Genomic DNA, 24,473 nt, shown 5'->3' on the forward strand with positions numbered 1-24,473 from the left:
CAAAAATCCACCCAAAACCTCCCAAAATCAACTCAAAACATCCCCAAAACCCACTCAGGATGCGGGGGGGGGGGGGGGGGGGGGAAGTTGGGGCCCCCTCGGACCCCTAAAAAACCCCCAGACCCCCCCCAAACCCCCCAGGACCCCTCAACCCCCCCTAAGTCCCTCAAAAAGCCACTGGGAGCCCCCCAAACCCACTCAGGACCGGGGTGGGGGGGATCAGGGCCCTCTCAGACCCCCTTGAGCCCCGCCTGGACCCTCCCTGGGCCCCCCCGGACCCCCCAAAGCCCCCCCGGACCCCCCAAAACCCCCCCTGGGCCCCCCAAAGCCCCCCTGGACCCCCCCCCAACCCTTCTCTGCTCCACCAGGGGGCGCGCTGCTCACGACGGGAGGCGGGAGCTCCTCCGCGCGCTCCCATTGGCCGCTCTCCTTTTTGATTGACGCGCGGCTCGTCGAATCGGAGGCGAATCCGGTGGCGGAAGCGGAAGCTCGGGGCGGCGGAGGCGGAAGTTGGAGCGGCAGCAATGGCGGCGGCCTGGGCGAGGCTCGGGGCGCTCAGCGGAGCGGCCGCCATGGCCGGCGCGGCCTACGGGGCCCACGGTGGGGGCGTGAGGGGCCGGGGGGTCCCGGGGGGCTCGGGCTGGGGGGCGCGGGGGGTCCTGGGCGGCAGGGAAGAGTCCCGGGGGGATCCTGGGTGACTTTCGGGGGGGGGGGGGGTGTTGAAGGTTCTGGGAGGGACTTGGGGGGGGGGATTTGGGGGGGTCTTGGGGAGGTCCTGGGGGGTCCCTGACCCCCGGCCCCCCCTCAGGGCTGCGCCGCAGCGACCGGGACGAGTATCAGAAAGAGGTGAGTGGGGAGGGGGGCTCGATCCCCTAAAAAACCCAAAGGAAGCCCTAAAACCGCCCCAAACCGCCCCAAATCCCCCCAAACCGCCCGCTGTGCGCCCCCTCCCCAGCTCTACGACACCGCCAACCGCTTCCACCTCCTGCACAGCCTGGCCCTGCTGGCGACCCCGCACTGCCGCCGCCCGCACCTGGTGAGAGCCCCCGCGGTCACCCGAAAGCGCCCGAAATCACCCCAAAATCCTCCCGCTCTGCCGCCGCCCCCACCCGGCGAGAGCCCCTCGAAAAGAACCCAAAATCACTTCTCCAAAATTACCCCTAAACCCCCCAAAATCGTCCCCCGGACCCAAAACCCTCTCAGCTCCCCCCAGATCTCCTCCAGATCCCCCAAAATCCTCCAACTGCCCCAAGTTCACCCCCAAAACTCCCCCAAAATCCCCCCCAAAACTCCCCCAAATCCCCCCAAACCCCATTTCCCCTTCCCTTAACCCCTCAAACTTCACCTAAATGACCCCAAAATCACCCAAATTTTCCTTTTTTTTCCCCCCCTCTCAGGCCGGGACCCTCCTCGTGGCGGGGCTGGGGCTTTTCTGCGCCCCCTTTTATTACCACGGCCTCACCGGGGACCCCAAATTCAACCGGGGGGCGCCCGTGGGGGGGTCCCTGCTCATCCTGGGCTGGGCCGCCATGGCCCTGTAGGGACCCCCCCGAAACACCCCAAAAATCCTCGGGGGGGGGGCCTTGGGCAGCGCTGGGGGGGGTAAAGGGGCGTTCTGGGGGGAAATCAAGGGGTTTGGGGTTTTTTGAAGGGGTTTTTAGGGGACTGGGATGGGGCTAAGGAGGGACTGGGGTGACTGGGAGTGACTGGAAATGGACACTGAGGGTGACTGGGAGTGACTGGGAGCTCTGGGGTGGACTGGGGAGGGGCTGCGATGGGATTAGAAGGGGATGGAGGGACTGGGAGTGACCGGAAGTGGTCACTGGGAGCACTGGGCCCCCCCCCACAAGCGCTGCCCCTTTAAGAAAAAGGGCGGAGCCTCTCCCTGCCTGCTCCTCATTGGTCCATCCGCCGCCCAATGGGAGCGATCGATTTCGCGTCCTCGCCGCTGATTGGGCACAGGAGGCCATCCCGATGACGTCACGGCTGTTGCTGGGCTACAGCCAATGGCGCGCCGCCGCTCCTGCTCCCCGTCTCTTGATTGGCTGATCCGCCGTGGGGGGCGGCGCATCGCCGCTGATTGGTCGAGGTGCAGAAATAATGAGCCAATAAACGACCAAGTTGTGATAGCCCCGCCTCTGTGACGTCATGGGGCGGGGCCCGGCCCCATTGAGCGCCAAAAAACCCCAAAAACCGCCCCAAAATCCACCAACGACCCCCAAAATCCACCAGTGACCCCCAAAATCCACCCCACAGAACCAACACACCCCCCCCCCAATTCAACGCAGAGTCCCGAACCCCAAAAATTCCCCTAAAACGCCCCCAAACCCCCCGGAATCCACCCCAAAACAGAACCCCCGGGCCCCCCGGCCGTGTGGGTGCTGCTGCCCCGCGGGGTCTTTATTTGGGGTTTTTCTGTGGGGGATCTGGGGGGTTTTGGGGCGGGGTCGTACAAATGGGGCCGGGGGCGCTCGGGGAGTATCAAAAGGGGGGTCCCGGGGGGGTCCCGAGTGGGGGGAGGGGTCAGAAGAAATCCACGTCCTCGGGGGCGTCCAGGTCCCGGTACTCGACGATGGCCCGGGGGTCGCCCCGCACCATCCTGGGGGCAGAGAGGGGCCAGGGGGGGTCAGAATCCACCCCGACCCCAAAAGAGACCCCGAAATCCGCCCCGACCCCAAAATGGGTCTGAATTCCCTGAATTTGGGTGTGAACCCCCCCCCCCCAAGTTACATTAAAAACCTCCACAATTGCGTCAGGACCCCCAATTTTAAAGCTCTCCCCCGATTTTGGGGTTCCTCCCCAATTCTGGGGCCTCTTCCCTCCCTTTTTGACGTCCCCCCCCCCATTTTTGGGTCCCTCTCCCTGCTTTTGGGGTTTTTCCCCCATTTTTTTAGGTTCACCCCCCACTTCTGGGGTCCCTCCCCCCATTTTTGGATTCCCCCCATAGTTTCGGGTTCTTCCCCGTTTTTGGGTTCCCCCCTCCCCCAGTTTCGGGTTCCTGTCCCATTTTTGGGTTCCCCCCCCCAGTTTCGGGTTCCTGTCCCATTTTTGGGTTCCCCCCCCCCAGTTTTGGGTTCTTTCCCCATTTTGGGTTCCCCCCACCCCAGTTTCAGGTTCCTGCCCCGTTTTGGGGTTCCCCCCTCCCCCAGTTTCGGGTTCCTGCCCCGTTTTGGGGTTCCCCCCTCCCCCAGTTTCGGGTTCTTTCCCCATTTTGGGTTCCCCCCTCCCCCAGTTTCGGGTTCCTGCCCCGTTTTGGGGTTCCCCTCACCTGCTGCGGGGTTTGTTCAGGTACCCCCCCCCGGCCCCCCCCTGGCCCCGGAAGGTTTCGTAGCTGCCGCGACCCCCGTAGGGCCCGGGGGGGTACGGGTGGGAGCCTGGGGGGGAAAAGGGGGCTCAGAGACCCCAGAAACACCACACAGCACCCCAAATCCCCCCAAAACACCCCAAATCCCCTAAAACAACCCAAAAAACCCTAAACCACCCCAAATCTCCCCCAAAACACCCCAGAAACCCCCAAATCCCCCCAAAACCACCCCAGAACACTACAGAAACCCCCAAACCACCCCAAATCCCCCAATCCCCCTCCCTAAACCCCTCCAAACCCCTTTAAATTCCCCCCCAATTATCCCCAAAGCCCCCCAAGACCCCCCCAAAGCCCCCCCAGATCCCCCCCGGAGCCCCGGCCCCGGTACCTCCGTAGCCCAGCATGGGGGGCCGGGGGGTCCCATAGGGCATCAACCCCTGCGGGGACTGGGGGGGGTACGGGAGCGCCCCCGGGGCCAGGCCTGGGAACACAGCGGGGACAGCGGGGTCACCGTGGGGTCAGCGGGGTCACCAGGGGGTCAGCGGGGTCACCAGGGGGTCAGTGGGGTCACAGTGGGGTCACAGTGGGGTCACCATATGGTCAGCACGGTCAGTGGGGACACAGTGGGGTCAGCGGGGTCACCATGGGGTCAGTGGGGTCACAGTGGGGTCAGTGGGGTCACCAGGGGTTCAGCGGGGTCAGTGGGGTCACAGTGGGGTCAGCGGGATCACCGTGGGGTCAGCGTGGTGACCAGGGGGTCAGTGGGGTCACAGTGGGGTCAGTGGGGTCACCAGGCGTTCAGCGGGGTCAGTGGGGTCACAGTGGGGTCAGCGGGGTTACCAGGGGTTCAGCGGGGTCACTGTGGGGTCAGCGCAGTCACCAAGGGATCAGTGAGGTCACCAAAGGGTCAGCGGGGTCTCCATGGGGTCAGTGGGGTCACCAGGGGGTCAGTGGGGTCAGCACAGGGGTGACACTGACCCCAGAGGTGCCCCAAGGTGACCGGGGAGGGGACAGAGGGTGTCACAGAGCCCGGGGGAGGGGACAGACGGTGACCAGTGACCCCAGGAGGGACAGGAGTGACCCCAGGGGGGACAGGAGTGACCCCAGGGGGGACAGGAGTGACCCCAGGAGGGACAGGAGTGACCCCAGGGGGGACAGGAGTGACCCTGGGAGGGGACAGGAGTGACCCCAGGAGGGACAGGGTGACCCCAGGGGGGGACAGGGCAACCCTAGGGGGGGACAGGGTGACCCTGGGAGGACAGGAGTGACCCCAGGAGGGACAGGGTGACCCCAGGGGGGACAGGAGTGACCCCAGGAGGGGACAGGGGTGACCCCAGGGAGGACAGGGGTGACCCCAGGGGGGACAGGGTGACCCCAGGGGGGGACAGGAGTGACCCCAGGGAGGACAGGAGTGACCCCAGGAGGGACAGGGTGACCCCAGGAGGGGACAGGGTGACCCTAGGGGGGGACAGGAGTGACCCTGGGAGGGACAGGGTGACCCCAGGAGGGGACAGGAGTGACCCCAGGAGGGACAGGGTGACACCAGGAGGGGACAGGGTGACCCTAGGGGGGGACAGGGTGACCCCAGGAGGGACAGGAGTGACCCCAGGGGGGGACAGGGTGACCCTGGGAGGGACAGGGTGACCCCAGGGGGGACAGGGTGACCCTGGGAGGGACAGGAGGTGACAGCGACACGCAGGAGGTGACAGAGGTGGCACGGGGGACGCTGAGGTGGCACTGACCGGCGTTGGGGCCGGCGTTGGGGCCGCCCTTGCCCCCCTCGGGCAGCGCCGGCCGCTTGGGGTCCATGAGGAAGTTGTTGAAGAACAGAACCTCCTTGCGGACGGCGCCCATCTTGTCGCCGTGCTTGTTGAAGATGTGCTTGCGGACGAACTCGGGACCCTGGGGACATCGAGGGACATCGAGGGACATTGGGGACACCCACGGGGATCAGGGGGATCCAGGGGACACCCAGGGGACACCCAGGGGTCACCCAGGGGTCACCCAGGGGTCACCCAGCCCCATCCCATCCCCGCGCTTGCTCAAGCCGTGCTTGCGGACCAACGCGGGGCCCTGGGGGGACACTGGGGACACTGGGGACACTGGGGACAGCCAGGGGACATGGAGGGAACGGGGGACATCGAGGACATTGGGGACATTGACCCCCCCAGCTGCCCCAAACCTTGAACTTCTTGCCGCTGAGGGGACACAGCCACTTGTCCTTGCCCAGCTCCTGCGTGTCCCCAGTGACCCTGAAGGTGACCCCAAGCACCCCGGTGACCCCAGGGATGTCCCCAGATGTCCCAAACCTTGAACTTCTTGCCGCTGAGGGGACACAGCCACTTGTCCTTGCCCAGCTCCTGCGTGTTGGCGCTGACGAATTTCTCCAGCTCCTGCTCGGGGTCCTTGCGGCCGAGCCTGAGCGCCTCCTCCTCGGGGACAGCGCCGGGGCCGGCCAGCAGCGGGGCCAGCCGGGCCTCGAAGCCGCGCTGCCACTCGGACACTGCGGATGGACATCCCGCGGTTACTGGGAGCGGCCAAAATGCCCTGAAAACCCCTTAGGAACGGCTTCAAAAAGGAGAAAACGCGATAGAAACGGGATATTGCGAGCACCGGGGGGGGGTTGGGGTTTCTTTTTGGGGATTTGAGGGGAGTTTTCGGTTTTTTGGGGCTGTTTTTGGGGGGTTTTGGGCTCACCTTCACTGTGGGACACGCGGTCGGGTCTGGGGGGTTTTGGAGTGGTTTTTTTTGCGTTATTTCGGGGTTTTTGGGGCCGTTTTTGGGGTTTTGGGCTCACCTTCGCCGTGGGACACACGGTCGGGTCTGGGGGGGTTTTGGGGGGGTTTTTTTTGCGTTATTTCGGGGTTTTTGGGGCCGTTTTTGGGGTTTTGGGCTCACCTTCACCATGGGACACGCGGTCAGCTCTGGGGGGTTTTTTTGGGTTATTTGGGGCCGGTTTTGGGGCTCACCTTCACCGTGGGACACACGGTCGGGTCAGGGGGGGTTTTTGGGGGGGTTTTTTTGGGTTTTTTGGGGCCGTTTTTGGGGTTTTGGGCTCACCTTCGCCGTGGGACACACGGTCGGGTCTGGGGGGGTTTTGGGGGGGTTTTTTTGGGTTTTTTGGGGCCGTTTTTGGGGTTTTGGGCTCACCTTCGCCGTGGGACACACGGTCGGGTCTGGGGGGTTTTTGGGGGGGTTTTTTTGGGTTTTTTGGGGCCGTTTTTGGGGTTTTGGGCTCACCTTCGCCGTGGGACACACGGTCGGGTCTGGGGGGTTTTTGGGGGGGTTTTTTTGGGTTTTTTGGGGCCGTTTTTGGGGTTTTGGGGCTCACCTTCACCGTGGGACACACGGTCGGGTCTGGGGGGTTTTGGAGTGGTTTTTTTTGCGTTATTTCGGGGTTTTTGGGGCCGTTTTTGGGGTTTTGGGCTCACCTTCACCATGGGACACGTGGTCAGCTCCGGGGGGTTTTTTTGGGTTATTTGGGGCCGTTTTTGGGGTTTTGGGGCTCACCTTCACCGTGAGACACACGGTCGGGTCTGGGGGGTTTTTGGAGTGGTTTTTTTTGCGTTATTTTGGGGTTTTTGGGGCCGTTTTTGGGGTTTTGGGGCTCACCTTCACCGTGGGACACACGGTCGGGTCTGGGGGGGTTTTTGGGGTGGTTTTTTTGGGTTATTTGGGGCCGTTTTTGGGGTTTTGGGCTCACCTTCGCTGTGGGACACACGGTCGGGTCTGGGGGGTTTTTGGGGCCGTTTTTGGGGTTTTGGGGCTCACCTTCGCCGTGGGACACACGGTCGGGTCTGGGGGGTTTTTGGGGTGGTTTTTTTGGGTTATTTGGGGCCGTTTTTGGGGTTTTGGGCTCACCTTCACCGTGAGACACACGGTCGGGTCTGGGGGGTTTTGGAGTGGGTTTTTTTGCGTTATTTTGGGGTTTTTGGGGCTGTTTTTGGGGTTTTGGGCTCACCTTCACCATGGGACATGTGGTCAGCTCTGGGGGGTTTTTTTGGGTTATTTGGGGCCGTTTTTGGGGTTTTGGGCTCACCTTCGCCGTGGGACACACGGTCGGGTCTGGGGGGTTTTTGGGGGGGTTTTTTTGGGTTTTTTGGGGCCGTTTTTGGGGTTTTGGGCTCACCTTCGCCGTGAGACACACGGTCGGGTCTGGGGGGTTTTGGAGTGGTTTTTTTTGCGTTATTTCGGGGTTTTTGGGGCCGTTTTTGGGGTTTTGGGCTCACCTTCACCATGGGACACGCGGTCAGCTCTGGGGGGTTTTTTTGGGTTATTTGGGGCCGTTTTTGGGGTTTTGGGCTCACCTTCGCCGTGGGACACACGGTCGGGTCTGGGGGGTTTTTGGGGGGGTTTTTTTGGGTTATTTGGGGCCGTTTTTGGGGTTTTGGGGCTCACCTTCGCCGTGGGACATGCGCTCGGGTCTGGGGGGTTTTTGGGGGGGTTTTTTTGGGTTATTTGGGGCCGTTTTTGGGGTTTTGGGCTCACCTTCGCTGTGGGACACACGGTCGGGTCTGGGGGGTTTTTGGGGCCGTTTTTGGGGTTTTGGGGCTCACCTTCGCCGTGGGACACACGGTCGGGTCTGGGGGGGTTTTGGGGGGGTTTTTTTGGGTTATTTGGGGCCGTTTTTGGGGTTTTGGGGCTCACCTTCGCCGTGGGACACGCGGTTGGGGGGCAGCGGGCCCCGCACGTGGATGATCCCGCACCTGTTGGGCATCTCGTCCTCGTTGGGGTACTCGGAGGTGTTGTAGTAATCCACGGAGTGCACGATGCGCAGGTACAGCAGCAGCCGGTCCAGCACCTGCGCACGGACACGGGGACGTTACGGGGACACTGGGGACACTGGGGACACTGGGGACATTGGGGATGTTGAGGGGACATTGGGGACATCTGGGGACATTGGGGACGCTGACGGGACACTGGGGATATTGGGGACATTTGGGGACATTTAGGGACACTGGGGACATTGGGGACATTGGGGGACATTGGGGGACATTGGGGACATTGGGGACATTGGGGACATTGGGGGACATTGGGGACATTGGGGACATTGGGGACATTGGGGGACATTGGGGACATTGGGGACATTGGGGGACATTACAGGGACATTGAGAGGACACTGGGGATGTTACAGGGACACTGGGGACATCTGGGGACACTGGGGATGTTATGGGGAAATTGGGGACATTTAGGGACATTGGGGATGTTGTGGGGACATTGGGGACATTTGGGATGTTGAGGGGACACTGGGGACATTTGGGATGTTGAGGGGACACTGGGGACGTTTAGGGACATTTGGGACGTTGAGGGGACATTGAGGATGTGGAAGGGACATTGGGGACAGGGGAGCATCAGCAGCCAACGGCCCAGGACCCGCAGGAAGGTGACACTGGGGACACTGAGGGGACATCCAGAGGTCACAAAGGGTCAGGAGAAGTCAGGAGCCACCCCGGGACACGCTGGGGACAGCCAGTGACCCACACAGGACACCCAGGGACACTTTGGGGACACTTTGGGGACGCTGGGGACGCACCTTGAGCAGCTTCTCGTCGCGCTCCACGGTGACCTCGGCCGGGTGGCTCTCGCGCGCCGCGTCCTCGGCGGGGGTGGCCCCCGGGCCCTGGCCCTGGCCCTGGCCCTGGCCCTGGCCCTGGCCCAGCAGCTCCTCCTCCTCCGCGCTCACCTCCTCGATCAGGTAATCGGTGATGTGCCGCAGCACCGGGTTCTGCGCCTGGGGACACCGCGGGGCACGTCGGGGACAGCCCGGGGACACTGGGGATACTGGGGACACTGGGGACAGCCCGGGGACAGCCAGGGGACACTGGGGATACTGGGGACACTGGGGATACTGGGGATACTGGGGATACTGGGGACACTGGGGACACTGGGGACATCCCAGGGACAGCCAGGGGACAGCCAGGGGACACTGGGGATATTGGGGATACTGGGGACACTGGGGATACTGGGGACATCCCAGGGACAGCCAGGGGACACTGGGGATATTGGGGATACTGGGGACACTGGGGACAGCCCGGGGACACTGGGGATACTGGGGATACTGGGGACACTGGGGATACTGGGGTCATTGGGGACACTGGGGACACTGGGGACAGCCCGGGGACAGCCAGGGGACACTGGGGACACTGGGGATACTGGGGATACTGGGCACATCCCAGGGACAGCCAGGGGACACTGGGGATATTGGGGTCATGGGAGGATTGGGGACATCGCAGACATTGGGGCATCAGGGACACGGGGGGGACTGGGGACACTGGGGAACCCCAGGACATCCAGGGGACATCCAGGGGACATCCAGGGGACATCCAGGGGACATCCAGGACGCAGGAAGGACCCCAGTGCCCCCCGAGAGGGCCCCCCCCGTGGCCCCGCAGCGTCCCCAGGGCTGCCTCACCCCGGGCTCGGTGGCAGGGGGTGGCTCGGTGTCCCCGTGGGTGTCCCCGCTGTCCCCGGGCGGCTCCTGCCCCGCCGTGCCCGTGCCCGGCGGTGACCAGAGCCGGGCACGGGCGTCCAGCGCCTGGACCAGGCGGGCGGCCAGCTTGATGTCGTGCCGGACAATGGGGCGGTGCTGGGTCAGGCCGGACACGTTCCGGACGCGGCGCGTCAGGTCCCGGTTCACGCCGGGGCTGAGCTCGCACTCCCTGAGCTGGAAACCCCCAAATATTCCAGAATTATCCCCAAACGTCCCAAAGTTATCCCAGAAGCCATTCGGAAAATAACTCTGAAGTAACTCCAAAATAACCTTAAAATAACCCCAGAATCCCCCCCCAAAAATCCCTTAATAAACCTTACAACTCCTCCAAAAAACAACCTCACGATCCCCCCAAATTCCTCCCCAGCTTCACCCCCTCAGACTCCCCCAGTTTTCCCCCAAGCCCCCAAAAACCCCAAATCCACCCGGTTTTGCCCCAAACCGCACCCGGATGTTCTGCAGGCTCCAGCAGATCTCCTTGATGTTCACACTGCGGTCAAAGGTCACCCAGCCCCTCCTGAAGAACCTGGAAAAGACTCCCTGTGAGCCCAAAAACCCCAAAATCCCCCCAAACCCCCCAAATTTCCCCCAAATCACCTCCTCTCGGGCTGTGGCTCCGACAGCGCCACGCGCATGAACCCGGGGTAGCGCTTGCACAGCTGCGGGGACAGGGCGGGTTTTGGGTTTTAGGGGGGGGCGTTTCGGGGTTCTCGGGGGTCTCAGCCCCTCCCTGGGCCCCCCAAAAGCCCCCCCCGGGTCCCCAAAAGTGGCCCCGGGACCCCCCTCACCGCCACGATCTCGGCCTGGGCGATGTTGGGGGCGATGTTCCGCATGAACAGAGAGCAGGTTTTGTGCAGGGGCCGGGGTTTGGGGTCCGGGACCCCCCCCGGGGCTGCCCCCGGGACCCCCTCCTTGGGTTTTTGGGGTGGGGACGGGGTGGTCGTAGGGGGAGGGGTCCCAGCGTCGTCCTCAGGGTGGCTTTTGTCATCTTTGGGCTCCTCTGGAGGGGGGGGGACAAGGGGGAAGGGTCAGAGGGAACACCCCAAAAACACTTCAGAGACCCCCCCCTCAAAAATCCCAGTGCCCTTAGAGCCCCCAGAGCCCCCAAAACCCCCCAGGAGACCCCAAAAAACCCCTCCAGGAACCCCAAAACACTCCCAGAGATCCCAAACACGCCCAGGAGACCCCAAACTCCTCACAAAGACCCCAAAACCCCCCCAGAGACTCCAGACCCTCCCAATCCCTTCAATCCCCCCCCCAAGACCCCCAAACTCCCCCTGAAGACCCCAACCCCCCCCCCCCGTCAGAAAACCCCAAAAATCCCCCAGAGACCCCGAAGGACGTCAGGGACACACCCAACCCAAGGAGACGCCCCCGAATGCCCCCAATGTCCCTTCCAGGACCCCCCAGGCCCCCTCACCGTCCTTGTTTTGGGGTCTCCGCGCCCCCCCCTCGCTGTCCCCACTGTCACTGTCCCCGTCCTCGCTGTCCCGGCTGCGCTGACGCGGCCGCGCCTGCGGGGGGCACCGGCGGGCATCAGGGGGCGGGGCTTGGGGAAAAGGGGCGGGGCTTGGGCCTAAAAGGGGCGTGGCCGAATGGAAAGGGGTGGGGCTTGGCTCTACTTGGGGCGTGGCCAGGGATGAAAGGGGGTGGCTTGGGCCTGAAGGGGTGTGGCTGTGTGAAAGGGGCGTGGTTTGTGCCTAAGCGGGGTGTGGTCAGGGCTGAAGGAGTGGGCCTTGAGAGGAAGGGGAGGGGCCTAAAGTGACTTAATTGTGGTGGGCGGAGCCTACGTGGGAGGGGCTTGAAGGGGAGGAGCTTTCTATGGGGTGGGGCTGTCAGGAAGGGGCGTGGTTTAACAGAAAAGTGGCGGTGCGTTATCAGATTCTGTGGGGGTGTGGGTGGAGCTTTGTGGGGTGTGGCTCGATGGGTGTGGTCAGTTGGGGGCGTGTCCACTGACCTTGCCCCCGCCCTCCTTGTCACCTTCCTCGGCCTTGGGCCCCTTGTCCGGCCCCTCCTCCTCCTCCTCCGGCCCTGCCCCTGTCGCAGGCTCCGCCCCTGGCTCCGCCCCTTCGGCCTGTAGGGAGCAGGGGGTCAAAGGGGAACAAAGGGACCCCAAAAGAGCCCCAAAAACCAACACCAAAAACATCCCAGGGGGCCCTAAAACAGACCATAGGGACCCCAAAAGTTACCCCAAATGACACCAAGTCGACCCCAAGAAGGACCTCAAAGAAACCCTGAGAATCAAAGAGATCTTGAAAAAGTCCCCAAGAAACCCCAAAAGAGACACCAGGGGACAAAAGGGACTCCAAAGGACATCAAAATTCCCCATGGAACCCCAAAATCCCCACGGGGACCCCAAACCCCCCGACCTTGGCACCGTCGTCGCCGTCAGGGCGCTCAGTGGAGCCCTTCCCGGGGGGCTCTGGCGGCCGCGGCTCCTCCTTTTTGGGGCCTTCGGCCTTTTCTGTTCGCTCCTCCTCCTCCTCCTGCTCCAGGATCCGCAGGTCGTGCTCTGTTCCCCCCTCCATCTTAATCACCGCTGGAAAACACAGGAAGTTGGGGAAAAAAAAACCACCAAAACTGGGTTAAAACCAGCTAAAAATGGATTCCAATCACCTAAGAACGGGCCAGAAATTCCAGAAAATGTGATTAGAAATTGGGGGGGGGAGGGATCTGATACCTTCTCCATCTTAATTGCTGCTAGAACTAGGGAAAAACACGGAAAATAGAGAAAAAACCCAAAAATTGGGTGGAAAAAACCTCAAAAATTGGTTTTAAAGCTCCCAAAAACAGCTAACCACCATGTGGATATGGGTTAAAAATACCTAAAATTGGACTAAAATAATCTGAAATTGGGTCAGAAATGCTCCAAAAAGGGTGTCTCCTCATGACCTCCCTCCTCACCATCCCCTCAGTTTCCCGCCTTTTTCTCCCCTCACGTTTTCCCGCCTTTTTCTCCCCTCACGTTTTCCCGCCTTTTTCCCCCCCTCACGTTTTCCCGCCTTTTTCTCCCCTCACGTTTTCCCGCTTTTTTCTCCCCTCACGCTTTCCCGCCTTTTTCTCCCCTCACACTTTCCCGCTTTTTTCTCCCCTCACACTTTCCCGCCTTTTTCTCCCCTCACGTTTTCCCGCCTTTTTCTCCCCTCAGTTTCCCGCCTTTTTCTCCCCTCACACCTTCCCGCCTTTTTCTCCCCTCACGTTTTCCCTCCTTCTTCTCCCCTCACACTTTCCCACCTTTTTCTCCCCTCATGCTTTCCCGCCTTTTTCACCCCTCACGTTTTCCCGCCTTTTTCACCCCTCACGTTTTCCCGCCTTTTTCACCCCTCACGTTTTCCCGCCTTTTTCTCCCCTCACGTTTTCCCGCTTTTTTCTCCCCTCACGTTTTCCCGCCTTTTTCACCCCTCACGTTTTCCCGCCTTTTTCACCCCTCACGTTTTCCCGCCTTTTTCTCCCCTCACACTTTCCCGCCTTTTTCACCCCTCACGTTTTCCCGCTTTTTTCTCCCCTCACGCTTTCCCGCCTTTTTCTCCCCTCACACTTTCCCGCCTTTTTCTCCCCTCACACTTTCCCGCCTTTTTCACCCCTCACGTTTTCCCGCCTTTTTCTCCCCTCACGTTTTCCCGCCTTTTTCTCCCCTCACGTTTTCCCGCCTTTTTCCCCCCCTCACACTTTCCCGCCTTTTTCTCCCCTCACGTTTTCCCACTTTTTTCTCCCCTCACGCTTTCCCGCCTTTTTCTCCCCTCACACTTTCCCGCCTTTTTCTCCCCTCACACTTTCCCGCCTTTTTCACCCCTCACGTTTTCCCGCCTTTTTCTCCCCTCACGTTTTCCCGCCTTTTTCTCCCCTCACGTTTTCCCGCCTTTTTCCCCCCCTCACACTTTCCCGCCTTTTTCTCCCCTCACGTTTTCCCGCCTTTTTCTCCCCTCATGCTTTCCCGCCTTTTTCTCCCCTCACGTTTTCCCGCCTTTTTCACCCCTCACACTTTCCCGCCTTTTTCTCCCCTCACAGTTTCCCGCCTTTTTCTCCCCTCACGTTTTCCCGCCTTTTTCTCCCCTCACGCTTTCCCGCCTTTTTCTCCCCTCACACTTTCCAGTTACAGAAACCCTCTGCAATGGATTAAAACCACCCAAAAATAGGTTCAAAACTCATGGAAACACGCAAAAAATGGGTCAGGAAACAGGGAAATGGGGCAGAAACACCCCAAAATTGGTCAGAAACCCCAAAGAACGGGTCTGAAGTGTTTCAAGGGGTTCAGGAATACTTTAACGGTTTTTCTCTGGAGCGTCAGGGAGGGTTTTCAGAATGTCAGGGATATTTTTGGTGTGTTAGGAAGGAACTTTTGACGTGTTAGGAGAGATGTGGGGTGTCAGGGGGGGATTTTGCGGGGTATTTTTGGGCTGCCACCACCGATGGTTGTCTTTGAGGGGTGTGAAGGGGATTTTTGGGATATCAGGGATATTTTTGGGGTACCTGCATCGAGGGTTTTGATGATCTGGGGGGCACGGTCGATGTCCAGGAGCAGGTTGTCGAACCAGCCATGCTCCCACAGGTACAGGAAGACCCCGAGGCGGTTCCTGAGGGCGGCCTGGGCCTCCTGCTGCCGCTTCCCGGCCTCATCCGGGTGGTACTTGGAGCGGAACCTGGGAATTGGGGGGAAAAACGGGGAAAAAGGGGGAAAAATGGGGCTCAGGGCGCTGCTCAAAACCCCTCCGACCCGCACGGTTATGGAGGGGCACCCCAAATCGGGGGGGGTTTTGGGGAGGGGGGAGCCCGGTTTGGAGTATTTGGGAAGGGGGAGGCCACAACTGGTGGGAGTTGGGGAAGAGGGGGTCCCAAATTTGGAGAATTTGGGGAGGGAGAAGCCCAAAACTGGTAAAGTGGGGAGGGGGATTCCTGGTCTGGGGTATTTGGGGAGACCCCAAATTTATGGGGGAACCCCGAGTCTGGTAAAACTGGGGTGGGGGGATCCCCATTTCTTACAGACAGGACCCCTCAGCATCCCCTAAACTGGGGCAGATCTGAGCCCCCTCAGAGGGAGTTCAGGTTTTGGGGTGGTTTTGGTGTTCTGAGACGTGTTCAGGGTCTTTTGGGGGGATTTTTCATGCATTTTTGAGGTGTTGCATGTTGGTTTTAGTGGTAGTTTGAAAATGTTCTCAGAGATGTTTTTGGGGTGTTTCTGGGGGGCTTTCAGGATGTTTTCAGAAATTTTGGGGAGTTTTTTGTTCTCAGGAACGTTTTGGGTGTGGTTTTCGTGCACTTTCAGGGGTTTAGCTGTGGGTGTGGGGGGATTTTTGAGGCATTTTTGCTGTTCTGGGCTGGTTTTGAGGCTCTTTTGAGAACATTTTCTGGGGTGCTTTGAGGCATTTGAAGGGTGTTTTTTGCTTTTTTTGGGGTCTTTTCGGACGTGTACTGAATGTGGGCTTGTGGCGATTTTTAGGAACGTTTTGGGGTGGTTTTGCACTGCTTTGGGTGTTTTGACACGTTTTTGGGGGTCTTTTCACAGTGTTTTTGCAGAGTTTTGGGGGTGTTTGGACACGTTTTTGGTGTGGTTTGGGGGGACTTTTGAGAGCATTTTTGGTGTTCTGAAGTGTCTTTTAAGAGCATTTTAGGGATTTCCAGGGTGCTTTTGGGGCGTTTCTGGGCATTCTAAGACATTTTGGGGTGGTTTTGGGGTGGTTCTGAGCAGTTTATGGGGTCTTTGAGGGCGTTCCGAGGTGTTCCAGGTGTCCCACGGTGGGGAGGGGGGGGTCATACCTACACTCGCCGCGAGCGTCGCCGTCCGCCGGGCCCCGAAAAAAAACTGCGGCGTTTTTAAAACCCCGGCCCCGAATCGGCCGCTTTTTTGGCACAAACCCCCCCAAAAATAAAACAACAAAGGTCCCTGGCTGCGTCCTGCACTGTGACCTCGCCGCATTGTGCGCGGCCCCGCCCTCTCTGCCTGCCCCGCCCGGCGGCTCCGCGGCTCCCGAGGGCGCTGGGAGAGAAGGGAAGCGTTAAATCCCGACAGACCCCGAAAATCCACCCCAAATCCACCCCAAATCCCAACCAAGACACCCCACAGGGCAGGGGAGGGCTGAACAGCAGGGGAGGGGTGGGATTTTTGGGGTCCAGAATAGTTTTTGTGGGTGGAGAATTGGTTTGGTTTTTTTTTTTTAATTAGAGCATTTTTTGGGCGGCAAAACTTTTTCTGGGCTGTAAACATTGCTTTGGAAATCCAGAAATTTGGTTTGGAATCACGGAAGTTTTTTTTCACAGTTTTTTTTTAAGTGCAAAATTGGTTTTTTGGCAGTTTCAGAAACGCACAATTTTCGAGGGAGATGCACGAATTTTTTTGAGCTACCAATTTTTTGGGGTGCGAGATTTTTTTTTTCCCAGTGCACAATTTTTTTCAGGTACAGATTTTTTGGGGGGATTACCCCATTTTTTGGGGGCATACACAGGGATTTTTTGGGATGCACTTTTTTTTAACTGTAGACTTCCTTTTGGGTAATTTTTGGTGAGTTCCAGCATCATTTCTGAAATACGATTCCCCATTGAATTCCAAGACTTTTTACCTGCCCCATTTGTTTCGAACACAGATTTTTTTTGGGGGACACACTATTTTTCTTAACGCTTCCAAATTTTTTATTAGAGCTGCCAAACTTTTTCTTTTAATCCAATTTTTTTGGGTGCACAACTTTTCTGGGGGATTCCACCACTGTTTCTGGCACACACTTCCCTGGTGGATACAATATTTTTCTGGATTTCCAGCTTCTCTTTTTTTTAACCCAAATGTTTTTTAAGACCCCAATTTTTTTGGGTGACAAATCGTTATTACTGGAACACAACTTTTTTCCCACAAGTTGGTTTTTTAAGGCCTCTAATCCTTTTTCGGAACACAGCAATTTTTCGGGGAACCCAACTCTTTTTCTTGGCATGCCAACCCCTTTTTGGGGATGGCGTTTTTCTGGGAATTCGCCATTTTCCTGGGAATACCCCATTTTCCCAGAAATTCGCCACTTCCCAGGAATACCCCATTTTCCCAGAAATTCTCCATCTTCCCAGGAATTCACCATTTCCCCAGGAATACCCCATTCTCCCAGGAATACCCCATTTTCCCAAAAATACTCCATCTTCCCAGGAATACCCCGTTCTCCCAGGAATACCCTGTTCTCCCAGGAATCCACGATTTTCCCAGGAATACCCCATTCTCCCAGAAATTCTCCATCTTCCCAGGAATTCACCATTTCCCCAGGAATACCCCATTTTTTAGCTGCCGGCCTCATTCCGGGCGCCGATTTTTCCAGAATCCCGCGGTTTTTTGGGGACAAATCACATTTTTCGGGGGGTGCAGAACATCTTCAGCCCCCCCAGCACGTACCACTCCTCGTCCTTGTGCGCCAGGAAGAATTCCTGCAGCTGCTGCCGGCGAAAGTCCAGCTTGTAGTCGTTGTAGCGCTTGACCGCCTCCGTCTCGTCCACGGCGTCGTCCAGCGACAGCAGGAACTCCTTGAAGCTCTTCATCACCGGCGGGGCCAGGCCCAGGTCCACCTCGGCGATCGTGCCCAGCCTGGGGGCGGTTGGGACAGGTTTGGGGTCAGTACGGCGGCTTTGGGGTCATTATGGGGCAGTTTGGGGTCAGTATGGGACAGTTTGGGGTCAGTATGGGGCAGTTTGGGGTCAGTACGGGACAGTTTGGGGTCAGTATGGGACAGTTTGGGGTCATTATGGGACAGTTTGGGGTCAGTATGGGACAGTTTGGGGTCATTATGGGGCAGTTTGGGGTCATTATGGGACAGTTTGGGGTCAGTATGGACGGCTTTGAGGTCAGTACAGGGGGTTTGGGGTCAGTATGGGGCAGTTTGGGGTCAGTATGGGGCAGTTTGGGATCATTATGGATGGCTTTGAGGTCAGTACAGGGGGTTTGGGGTCAGTACAGGGAGTTTGGGGTCAGTATGGGACAGTTTGGGGTCAGTATGGGACAGTTTGGGGTCAGTGTGGATGGCTTTGAGGTCAGTACAGGGGGTTTGGGGTCAGTACAGGGAGTTTGGGGTCAGTATGGGACAGTTTGGGGTCAGTATGGGACAGTTTGGGGTCAGTACGGGACAGTTTGGGGTCATTATGGGACAGTTTGGGGTCAGTATGGGGCAGTTTGGGGTCAGTATGGGACAGTTTGGGGTCATTATGGGGCAGTTTGGGGTCATTATGGGACAGTTTGGGGTCAGTATGGACGGCTTTGAGGTCAGTACAGGGGGTTTGGGGTCAGTATGGGGCAGTTTGGGGTCAGTATGGGGCAGTTTGGGGTCAGTATGGGGCAGCTTGGGATCATTATGGATGGCTTTGAGGTCAGTACAGGGGGTTTGGGGTCAGTACAGGGAGTTTGGGGTCAGTATGGGACAGTTTGGGGTCAGTATGGGACAGTTTGGGGTCAGTGTGGATGGCTTTGAGGTCAGTACAGGGGGTTTGGGGTCAGTACGGGGCGTTTGGGGTCATTATGGGACAGGTTTGGGGTCATTATGGGGCAGTTTGGGGTCAGTATGGGGCAGTTTGGGATCATTTTGGATGGCTTTGAGGTCAGTACAGGGGGTTTGGGGTCAGTACAGGGAGTTTGGGGTCAGTATGGGACAGTTTGGGGTCAGTATGGGACAGTTTGGGGTCAGTATGGGACAGTTTGGGGTCAGTGTGGATGGTTTTGAGGTCAGTACAGGGGGTTTGGGGTCAGTACAGGGAGTTTGGGGTCAGTATGGGACAGTTTGGGGTCAGTATGGGACAGTTTGGGGTCAGTATGGACGGCTTTGAGGTCAGTACAGGGGGTTTGGGGTCAGTACGGGGCGTTTGGGGTCATTATGGACGGCTTTGGGGTCAGTATGGGGCGTTTGGGGTCAGTATGGGGCAGTTTGGGATCATTATGGATGGCTTTGAGGTCAGTACAGGGGGTTTGGGGCCAGTACAGGGAGTCTGGAGTCTGTATGGGGCAGTTTGGGGTCAGTACAGGGGGTTTGGGGTCAGTACAGGGGGTTTGGGGTCAGTACGGGGCAGTTTGGGGCCAGTATGGGGCAGTTTGGGGTCAGCATGGGGCAGTTTGGGGTCATTACGGGGGATTTGGGGTCAGTATGGGGCAGTTTGGGATCAGTATGAGGGGCTTGGGGTCATTATGGGGCAGTCTAGAGTCAGTATGGGGCAGTTTGGGGTCAGTATGGATGGCTTTGGGGTCAGTATGGAGCAGTCTGGGGTCAGTATGGGGGGCTTGGGGTCATTACAGGGGATTTGGGGTCAGCATGGGGCAGTTTGGGGTCATTACGGGGCGTTTGGGGTCAGTATGGGGCAGTTTGGGATCATTATGGATGGCTTTGAGGTCAGTATGGATGGCTTTGGGGCCAGTACAGGGAGTCTGGAGTCAGTATGGGGCAGTTTGGGGTCAGTACAGGGAGTCTGGGGTCAGTACAGGGGGTTTGGGGTCAGTACAGGGGGTTTGGGGTCAGTACAGGGGGCTTGGGGTCAGTACAGGGGGTTTGGGGTCAGTACAGGGGGTTTGGGGTCAGTACAGGGGGTTTGGGGTCAGTATGGGGCAGTTTGGGGTCAGCATGGGGCAGTTTGGGGTCATTACGGGGGATTTGGGGTCAGTATGGGGCAGTTTGGGATCAGTATGAGGGGCTTGGGGTCATTACGGGGGAGTTTGGGGTCATTATGGACGCCTTTGGGGTCAGTATGGGGCAGTTTGGGGTCAGTACAGGGGGTTTGGGGTCAGTATGGGGCAGTTTAAGGTTGCTATTAGAACCCTAAGATCAATATTGGGGGTTTGGGGTCACTATGGGGCAGTTTGGGGCGATCACGGGGGAATCTGGGGTTGTTGTAGGGGGAGTTTGGGGGACCCGGGGGGGAGTTCAGAGGTTTTGGGGGTCCCAAGTGTGATTTTGGGGTGATTTTGGGGGGTTTTGGCCTCACCTGGCCTGGATGGGCAGCAGCTGCTGCTTCACCGTGTGGGGTTTTGGGACAGATTTCAGGTTTTTGGGCTTCAGGAAGCTTGGGGAAGTTTGGGGTTTTTTGGGGGGGGGGGGTTGGGGGCCCTGAGTGTGATTCTGGGGTGATTTTGGGGGGTTTTGGGCTCACCTGGCCTGGATGGGCAGCAGCTGGTGCTGCAGGAGCTGGTGCTGCATCTCGTGGGGGCCCCAGGGCGTCTGGGGGGGGCCGTAGGTGGGGCCGGCCCCGCCCCCGCTGTAGGGCAGCTCGTAGCCGCTGTGGTAGGGGTCACTGCCGTGGTCATCCCTGCGGCCAGAGAGCCCAGGGGTCATGGCGGGGTCAGGGGGTCACTGGGGTCAGGGGTCACTGGGATTTGGGGGCTCAGGGGTCACTGCCGTGGTCATCCCTGCGGCCACAGAGAGCCCAGGGGTCATGGCGGGGTCAGGGGGTCACTGGGGTCAGGGGTCACTGGGATTTGGGGGCTCAGGGGTCACTGCCGTGGTCATCCCTGCGGCCACAGAGAGCCCAGGGGTCACTGGGGTCAGGGGGTCACTGGGGTCAGGGGGATTTGGGGGCTCAGGGGTCACTGCCGTGGTCATCCCTGCGGCCACACAGGGGGGTCACAGGAGGCCGTGGGATGGTCACTCCGTGGTCATCTCCGAGGAAAAGGCTGGGGGGATCTTGGGGGGGAATTGGGGGGATCTTATGGGGGGATCTTGGGGTGAATTCAGAGGATTTTGGAAGTGTCTCTCGCCAGTCCCACGCAGCCATTTCTGGGGGGTTTGGGGCTGGATTTTGGGGCGGATTTGGGGGATTTTGGGGTGGATTTTGGGGGTCTCTCACCAATCCCTGCGCAGCCGTTTCTGGGGGGGGCTCAGCTCGTGCCGGGGTGGGGAGAACCTTTCCCGCCGTGTCCGGTCGTAGTCCCGGTAATCCCGGCTGCGGCGCTCCCGGCCCCGCTCCCAGTCCCTGCATTGGGTAAACTGGGAATCAGGGACCCCCCGGTGCCGCCCAGTCCCTCACTGGTCACTCAGGTCCCTTCTGGTCACTCCAGCCCCCAACACCGGTCACTCCAGTCCCCCCAGTCCCTCACCGGTCACTCCAGTGCCCCTCACTGGTCACTCCAGTCCTCCCAGTCCCTCACCAGTCACTGCTGTCCCCCTTTCCGGTCACTCCAGTCCCCCCAGTCCCTCACCGGTCACTCCAGTGCCCCTCACTGGTCACTCCACTCCCCCCAGTCCCCCTCACTGGTCACTCCAGTCCTCCCAGTACCTCACCAGCCACTGCAGTCCCCCCTTCCAGTCACTCCAGTCCTCCCAGTCCCTCACCGGTCACTCCAGTCCCTCACCGGTCACTCCAGTCCTCCCAGTCCCCCTCACTGGTCACTCCAGTCCTCCCAGTCCCTCACCAGTCACTGCTGTCCCCCTTTCCGGTCACTCCAGCCCCCCCAGTCCCTCTCACCGGTCACTCCAATCCCCCTCACCAGTGACTCCAGTCCTCCCAGTCGCTCTCACTGGTCACTCCAGTCCTTCCCACCGGTCACTCCAGTCCTCCCAGTCCCTCTCACCGGTCACTCCAGTCCTCCCAGTCCCCCTCACTGGTCACTCCAGTCCTTCCCACCGGTCACTCCAGTCCCCCCAGTCCCTCACCGGTCACTCCAGTGCCCCTCACTGGTCACTCCACTCCCCCCAGTCCCCCTCACTGGTCATTCCAGTCCTCCCAGTACCTCACCAGCCACTGCAGTCCCCCCTTCCAGTCACTCCAGTCCTCCCAGTCCCTCACCGGTCACTCCAGTCCCTCACCAGTCACTCCAGTCCTCCCAGTCCCCCTCACTGGTCACTCCAGTCCTCCCAGTCCCTCACCAGTCACTGCAGTCCCCCCTTCCAGTCACTCCAGTCCCCCCAGTCCCCCTCACTGGTCACTCCAGTCCTCCCAGTACCTCACCAGCCACTGCAGTCCCCCCTTCCAGTCACTCCAGTCCTCCCAGTCCCTCACCGGTCACTCCAGTCCCTCACCGGTCACTCCAGTCCTCCCAGTCCCCCTCACTGGTCACTCCAGTCCTCCCAGTCCCTCACCAGTCACTGCTGTCCCCCTTTCCGGTCACTCCAGCCCCCCCAGTCCCTCTCACCGGTCACTCCAATCCCCCTCACCAGTGACTCCAGTCCTCCCAGTCCCCCTCACTGGTCACTCCAGTCCTTCCCACCGGTCACTCCAGTCCTCCCAGTCCCTCTCACCGGTCACTCCAGTCCTCCCAGTCCCCCTCACTGGTCACTCCAGTGCCTCACCGGTCACTCCAGTCGTCCCTCCTCCTCTCGTCCCTCTCCCTGGACCGGTCGTAGTCGCTCCGTTCCCGCCGGAATTTGTCCCTGCGCCGCCGGTCGTACTCGTCATCGCTGTCCCCCATCCTGGGGGGACACCCGGGGTCACGGGGGGGTCACAGCGGGGACGGGCACAGAGACACCCCCAAAAGCGACCCCCCACGACACCCCTGACCCACAAATTACCCCAAAACCGGGTAATTCCAGGTTCCCCCAAACGACCCCCCCAAGGCCCCCCGCAAACCCGAGACCCTCCCAGGACCCCCCAATTCCGAGTCCCCGCCCCCCCCCAGCCGCCCAGGACCCCCCGGTTCCGCCCCCAAAACCCTTCGGGCCGCCCCGAGCCCCCCAAATCCCCCATCCCGGGATCCTCTGCGGCCTCCTGGCTCCAACCAAAACCCCCGAGGACCCCCCAGAGCCCCTCAGGACCCCCAAATCCCCCCTCCCATGATCCTCTGCGGCCTCCCAACGGCCCCAGACCCCCCGCACCCCCCAACCTCGATCCCCCCGCCCACCGCAGCCCCCCCAACAGCCACGGTGACGTCACGCCCGCTCTCCGTGACGTCACGCGGGGACCCCCCGGACCTGCCCGCGCGGCCCCGGCCCCGCGCGCCGCTGCCCGCTCGCTTCCGGCCCGCGCCGGCCGGAAGTGACGCCGAGCGGCGCCGCCAAAATGGCGCCGTCGGAACGCGACGGGGGGGAGGGGGGGGGAAGGGGGAACGGCGGCGGCCGCTCCGGGCACGTGCGAGAGCCGCGCCGCTTCTCCACTGTCCGCGCTCGCCGGGGCTTTACCCGCGGTTGCACCGGTACAAACGGGGCGGGGAATCCGCTCAGGCCGCGGCTGCCGCTCGGAGCGGGTCCCGGAGGGCGGCGCGGGCCGCGGGCGGGCTCCTCTCTATGGTCGCGGGGGCCGCTCTGGCCGCCGCCCGGAGGTCTCGCGCTCCGCGGCCGCCGCCGCCGCCCTCCCATTGGCCGCCGCTCCCGCGCGCGCGCGCGGGCCCCGCCCCCTCCGCCTCGGCGCCGCCATCTTCTCCGCGCGGGTCACGTGACGCGGGGCGGCCGGCATTTTGTCTCGCCGGGCTCCGCGCAGGCGCAAAGCGGCTCCTGAGGCCGCCCTGGGCGCCGCCATTTTGCCAGTGCCCTCCCAGTGCCCTCCCAGTATCAGCCCAGTGCTTCCAGTGCCCTCCCAGGGCCCTCCCAGTGCTCCCAGTATCAGCCCAGTGCTTCCAGTGCCCTCCCAGGGCCCCCCCAGGGCCCCCCCAGTGCCCTCCCAGTGCTCCCAGTATCAGCCCAGTGCTTCCAGTGCCCTCCCAGTGCCCTCCCAGTGCCCTCCCAGTGCTCCCAGTATCAGCCCAGTGCTTCCAGTGCCCTCCCAGGGCCCCCCCAGTGCCCCCCCAGGGCCCCCCCAGTGCCCTCCCAGTGCTCCCAGTATCAGCCCAGTGCTTCCAGTGCCCTCCCAGGGCCCTCCCAGTGCCCTCCCAGTGCCCTCCCAGTGCTCCCAGTATCACCCCAGTGCTTCCAGTGCCCCCCCAGTGCCCTCCCAGTGCCCTCCCAGTGCCTCCAGTAACTGCCCAGTATCACCCCAGTGCTTCCAGTGCCCTCCCAGTGCCCTCCCAGTGCCTCCAGTAACTGCCCAGTATCAGCCCAGTGCTTCCAGTGCCCTCCCAGTGCCCTCCCAGTGCCTCCAGTAACTGCCCAGTATCAGCCCAGTGCTTCCAGTGCCCTCCCAGTGCCCCCCCAGTGCCCCCAGTAACCTCCCAGTATCACCCCAGTGCTTCCAATGCCCTCCCAGTGCCCTCCCAGTGCCCCCAGTAACCTCCCAGTTTCACCCCAGTGCTTCCAGTGCCCCCCCAGTGCCCTCCCAGTGCCCCCAGTAACCTCCCAGTTTCACCCCAGCGCTTCCAGTGCCCCCAGGTATCTGGGATATTTGTAGGGACTGGCGAGATCCTGGTACTGGTTTGTACTGGTCCTTTACTGGTCTGTACAGGCCTGTACTGGCTTGTGCTGGTGTTTTACTGGTCCCATACTGGTCTGCGCAGGCCCATATGGGCCTCTACTGGTCTGTACTGGTCTGTACTGGTCCCTGGCCCTCCGTTATTCCAGTAATTCCACCCTCGCGCTCCTCCCAGTGGCTCCCAGTTTTCCCCGGTTCCATTTTATCCCCCCCCAGTCCCCCCCCCAGTCTCTCCCAGTGCCTCCCAGTGCCCCCTTTAGCCCCCCCAGTCCCTCCCAGTGCCCCCTTTAGGTCCCCCAGTGCCTCCCAGTGCCCCCTTTAGCCCCCCCAGTCCCTCCCAGTGCCCCCTTTAGGTCCCCCAGTCCCTCCCAGTGCCCCCTTTAGCCCCCCCAGTCTCTCCCAGTGCCTCCCAGTCCCTCCCAGTCCCCCCCGCATCCTGCGGCCCCTCCCTGGAAGTGCGGGAACAAA

General features: G+C 60.7%; 2 protein-coding genes across 4 annotated transcripts; one reads left to right on the forward strand and one right to left on the reverse strand.

Annotated features, from left to right (window-relative positions):
- Nucleotides 1-509: 509 nt before the first annotated feature.
- Nucleotides 510-1,574, forward strand: TMEM256 (transmembrane protein 256). Its single transcript, XM_082300505.1, has 4 exons — nucleotides 510-600; nucleotides 809-846; nucleotides 956-1,036; nucleotides 1,398-1,574. Exons 1-4 carry the CDS (start codon nucleotides 525-527, stop codon nucleotides 1,539-1,541), a joined length of 339 nt encoding a protein of 112 aa, XP_082156631.1. The 5' UTR covers nucleotides 510-524; the 3' UTR covers nucleotides 1,542-1,574.
- Nucleotides 1,575-2,382: 808 nt separating this feature from the next.
- Nucleotides 2,383-23,008, reverse strand: SRRT (serrate, RNA effector molecule). Of its 3 annotated transcripts, none has more exons than XM_082300528.1 (20): nucleotides 22,844-23,007; nucleotides 22,019-22,138; nucleotides 20,577-20,702; nucleotides 19,884-20,039; nucleotides 17,155-17,343; nucleotides 14,265-14,434; nucleotides 12,164-12,333; nucleotides 11,752-11,868; nucleotides 11,215-11,308; nucleotides 10,583-10,794; nucleotides 10,392-10,453; nucleotides 10,242-10,320; nucleotides 9,717-9,968; nucleotides 8,838-9,035; nucleotides 7,952-8,105; nucleotides 5,614-5,807; nucleotides 5,047-5,206; nucleotides 3,693-3,785; nucleotides 3,269-3,374; nucleotides 2,383-2,599 (listed from the first exon to the last, which is right to left on the reverse strand). In XM_082300528.1, exons 2-20 carry the CDS (start codon nucleotides 22,135-22,137, stop codon nucleotides 2,524-2,526), a joined length of 2,727 nt encoding a protein of 908 aa, XP_082156654.1. In that variant the 5' UTR covers nucleotide 22,138; nucleotides 22,844-23,007; the 3' UTR covers nucleotides 2,383-2,523. The 3 variants fall into 3 exon arrangements, with proteins under 3 accessions (XP_082156654.1, XP_082156655.1, XP_082156656.1); XM_082300529.1 differs by lacking the exon at nucleotides 22,844-23,007 and adding an exon at nucleotides 22,637-22,684; XM_082300530.1 differs by lacking the exons at nucleotides 2,383-2,599; nucleotides 3,269-3,374; nucleotides 3,693-3,785 and adding an exon at nucleotides 4,755-4,784 and having other exon boundaries at nucleotides 4,992-5,206; nucleotides 22,844-23,008.
- Between the last annotated feature and the right edge of the window lie 1,465 nt (nucleotides 23,009-24,473).

This window comes from Coloeus monedula, assembly GCF_965178545.1.
Source record: "Coloeus monedula genome assembly, chromosome: 40".
Lineage (NCBI taxonomy): Eukaryota > Metazoa > Chordata > Aves > Passeriformes > Corvidae > Coloeus > Coloeus monedula.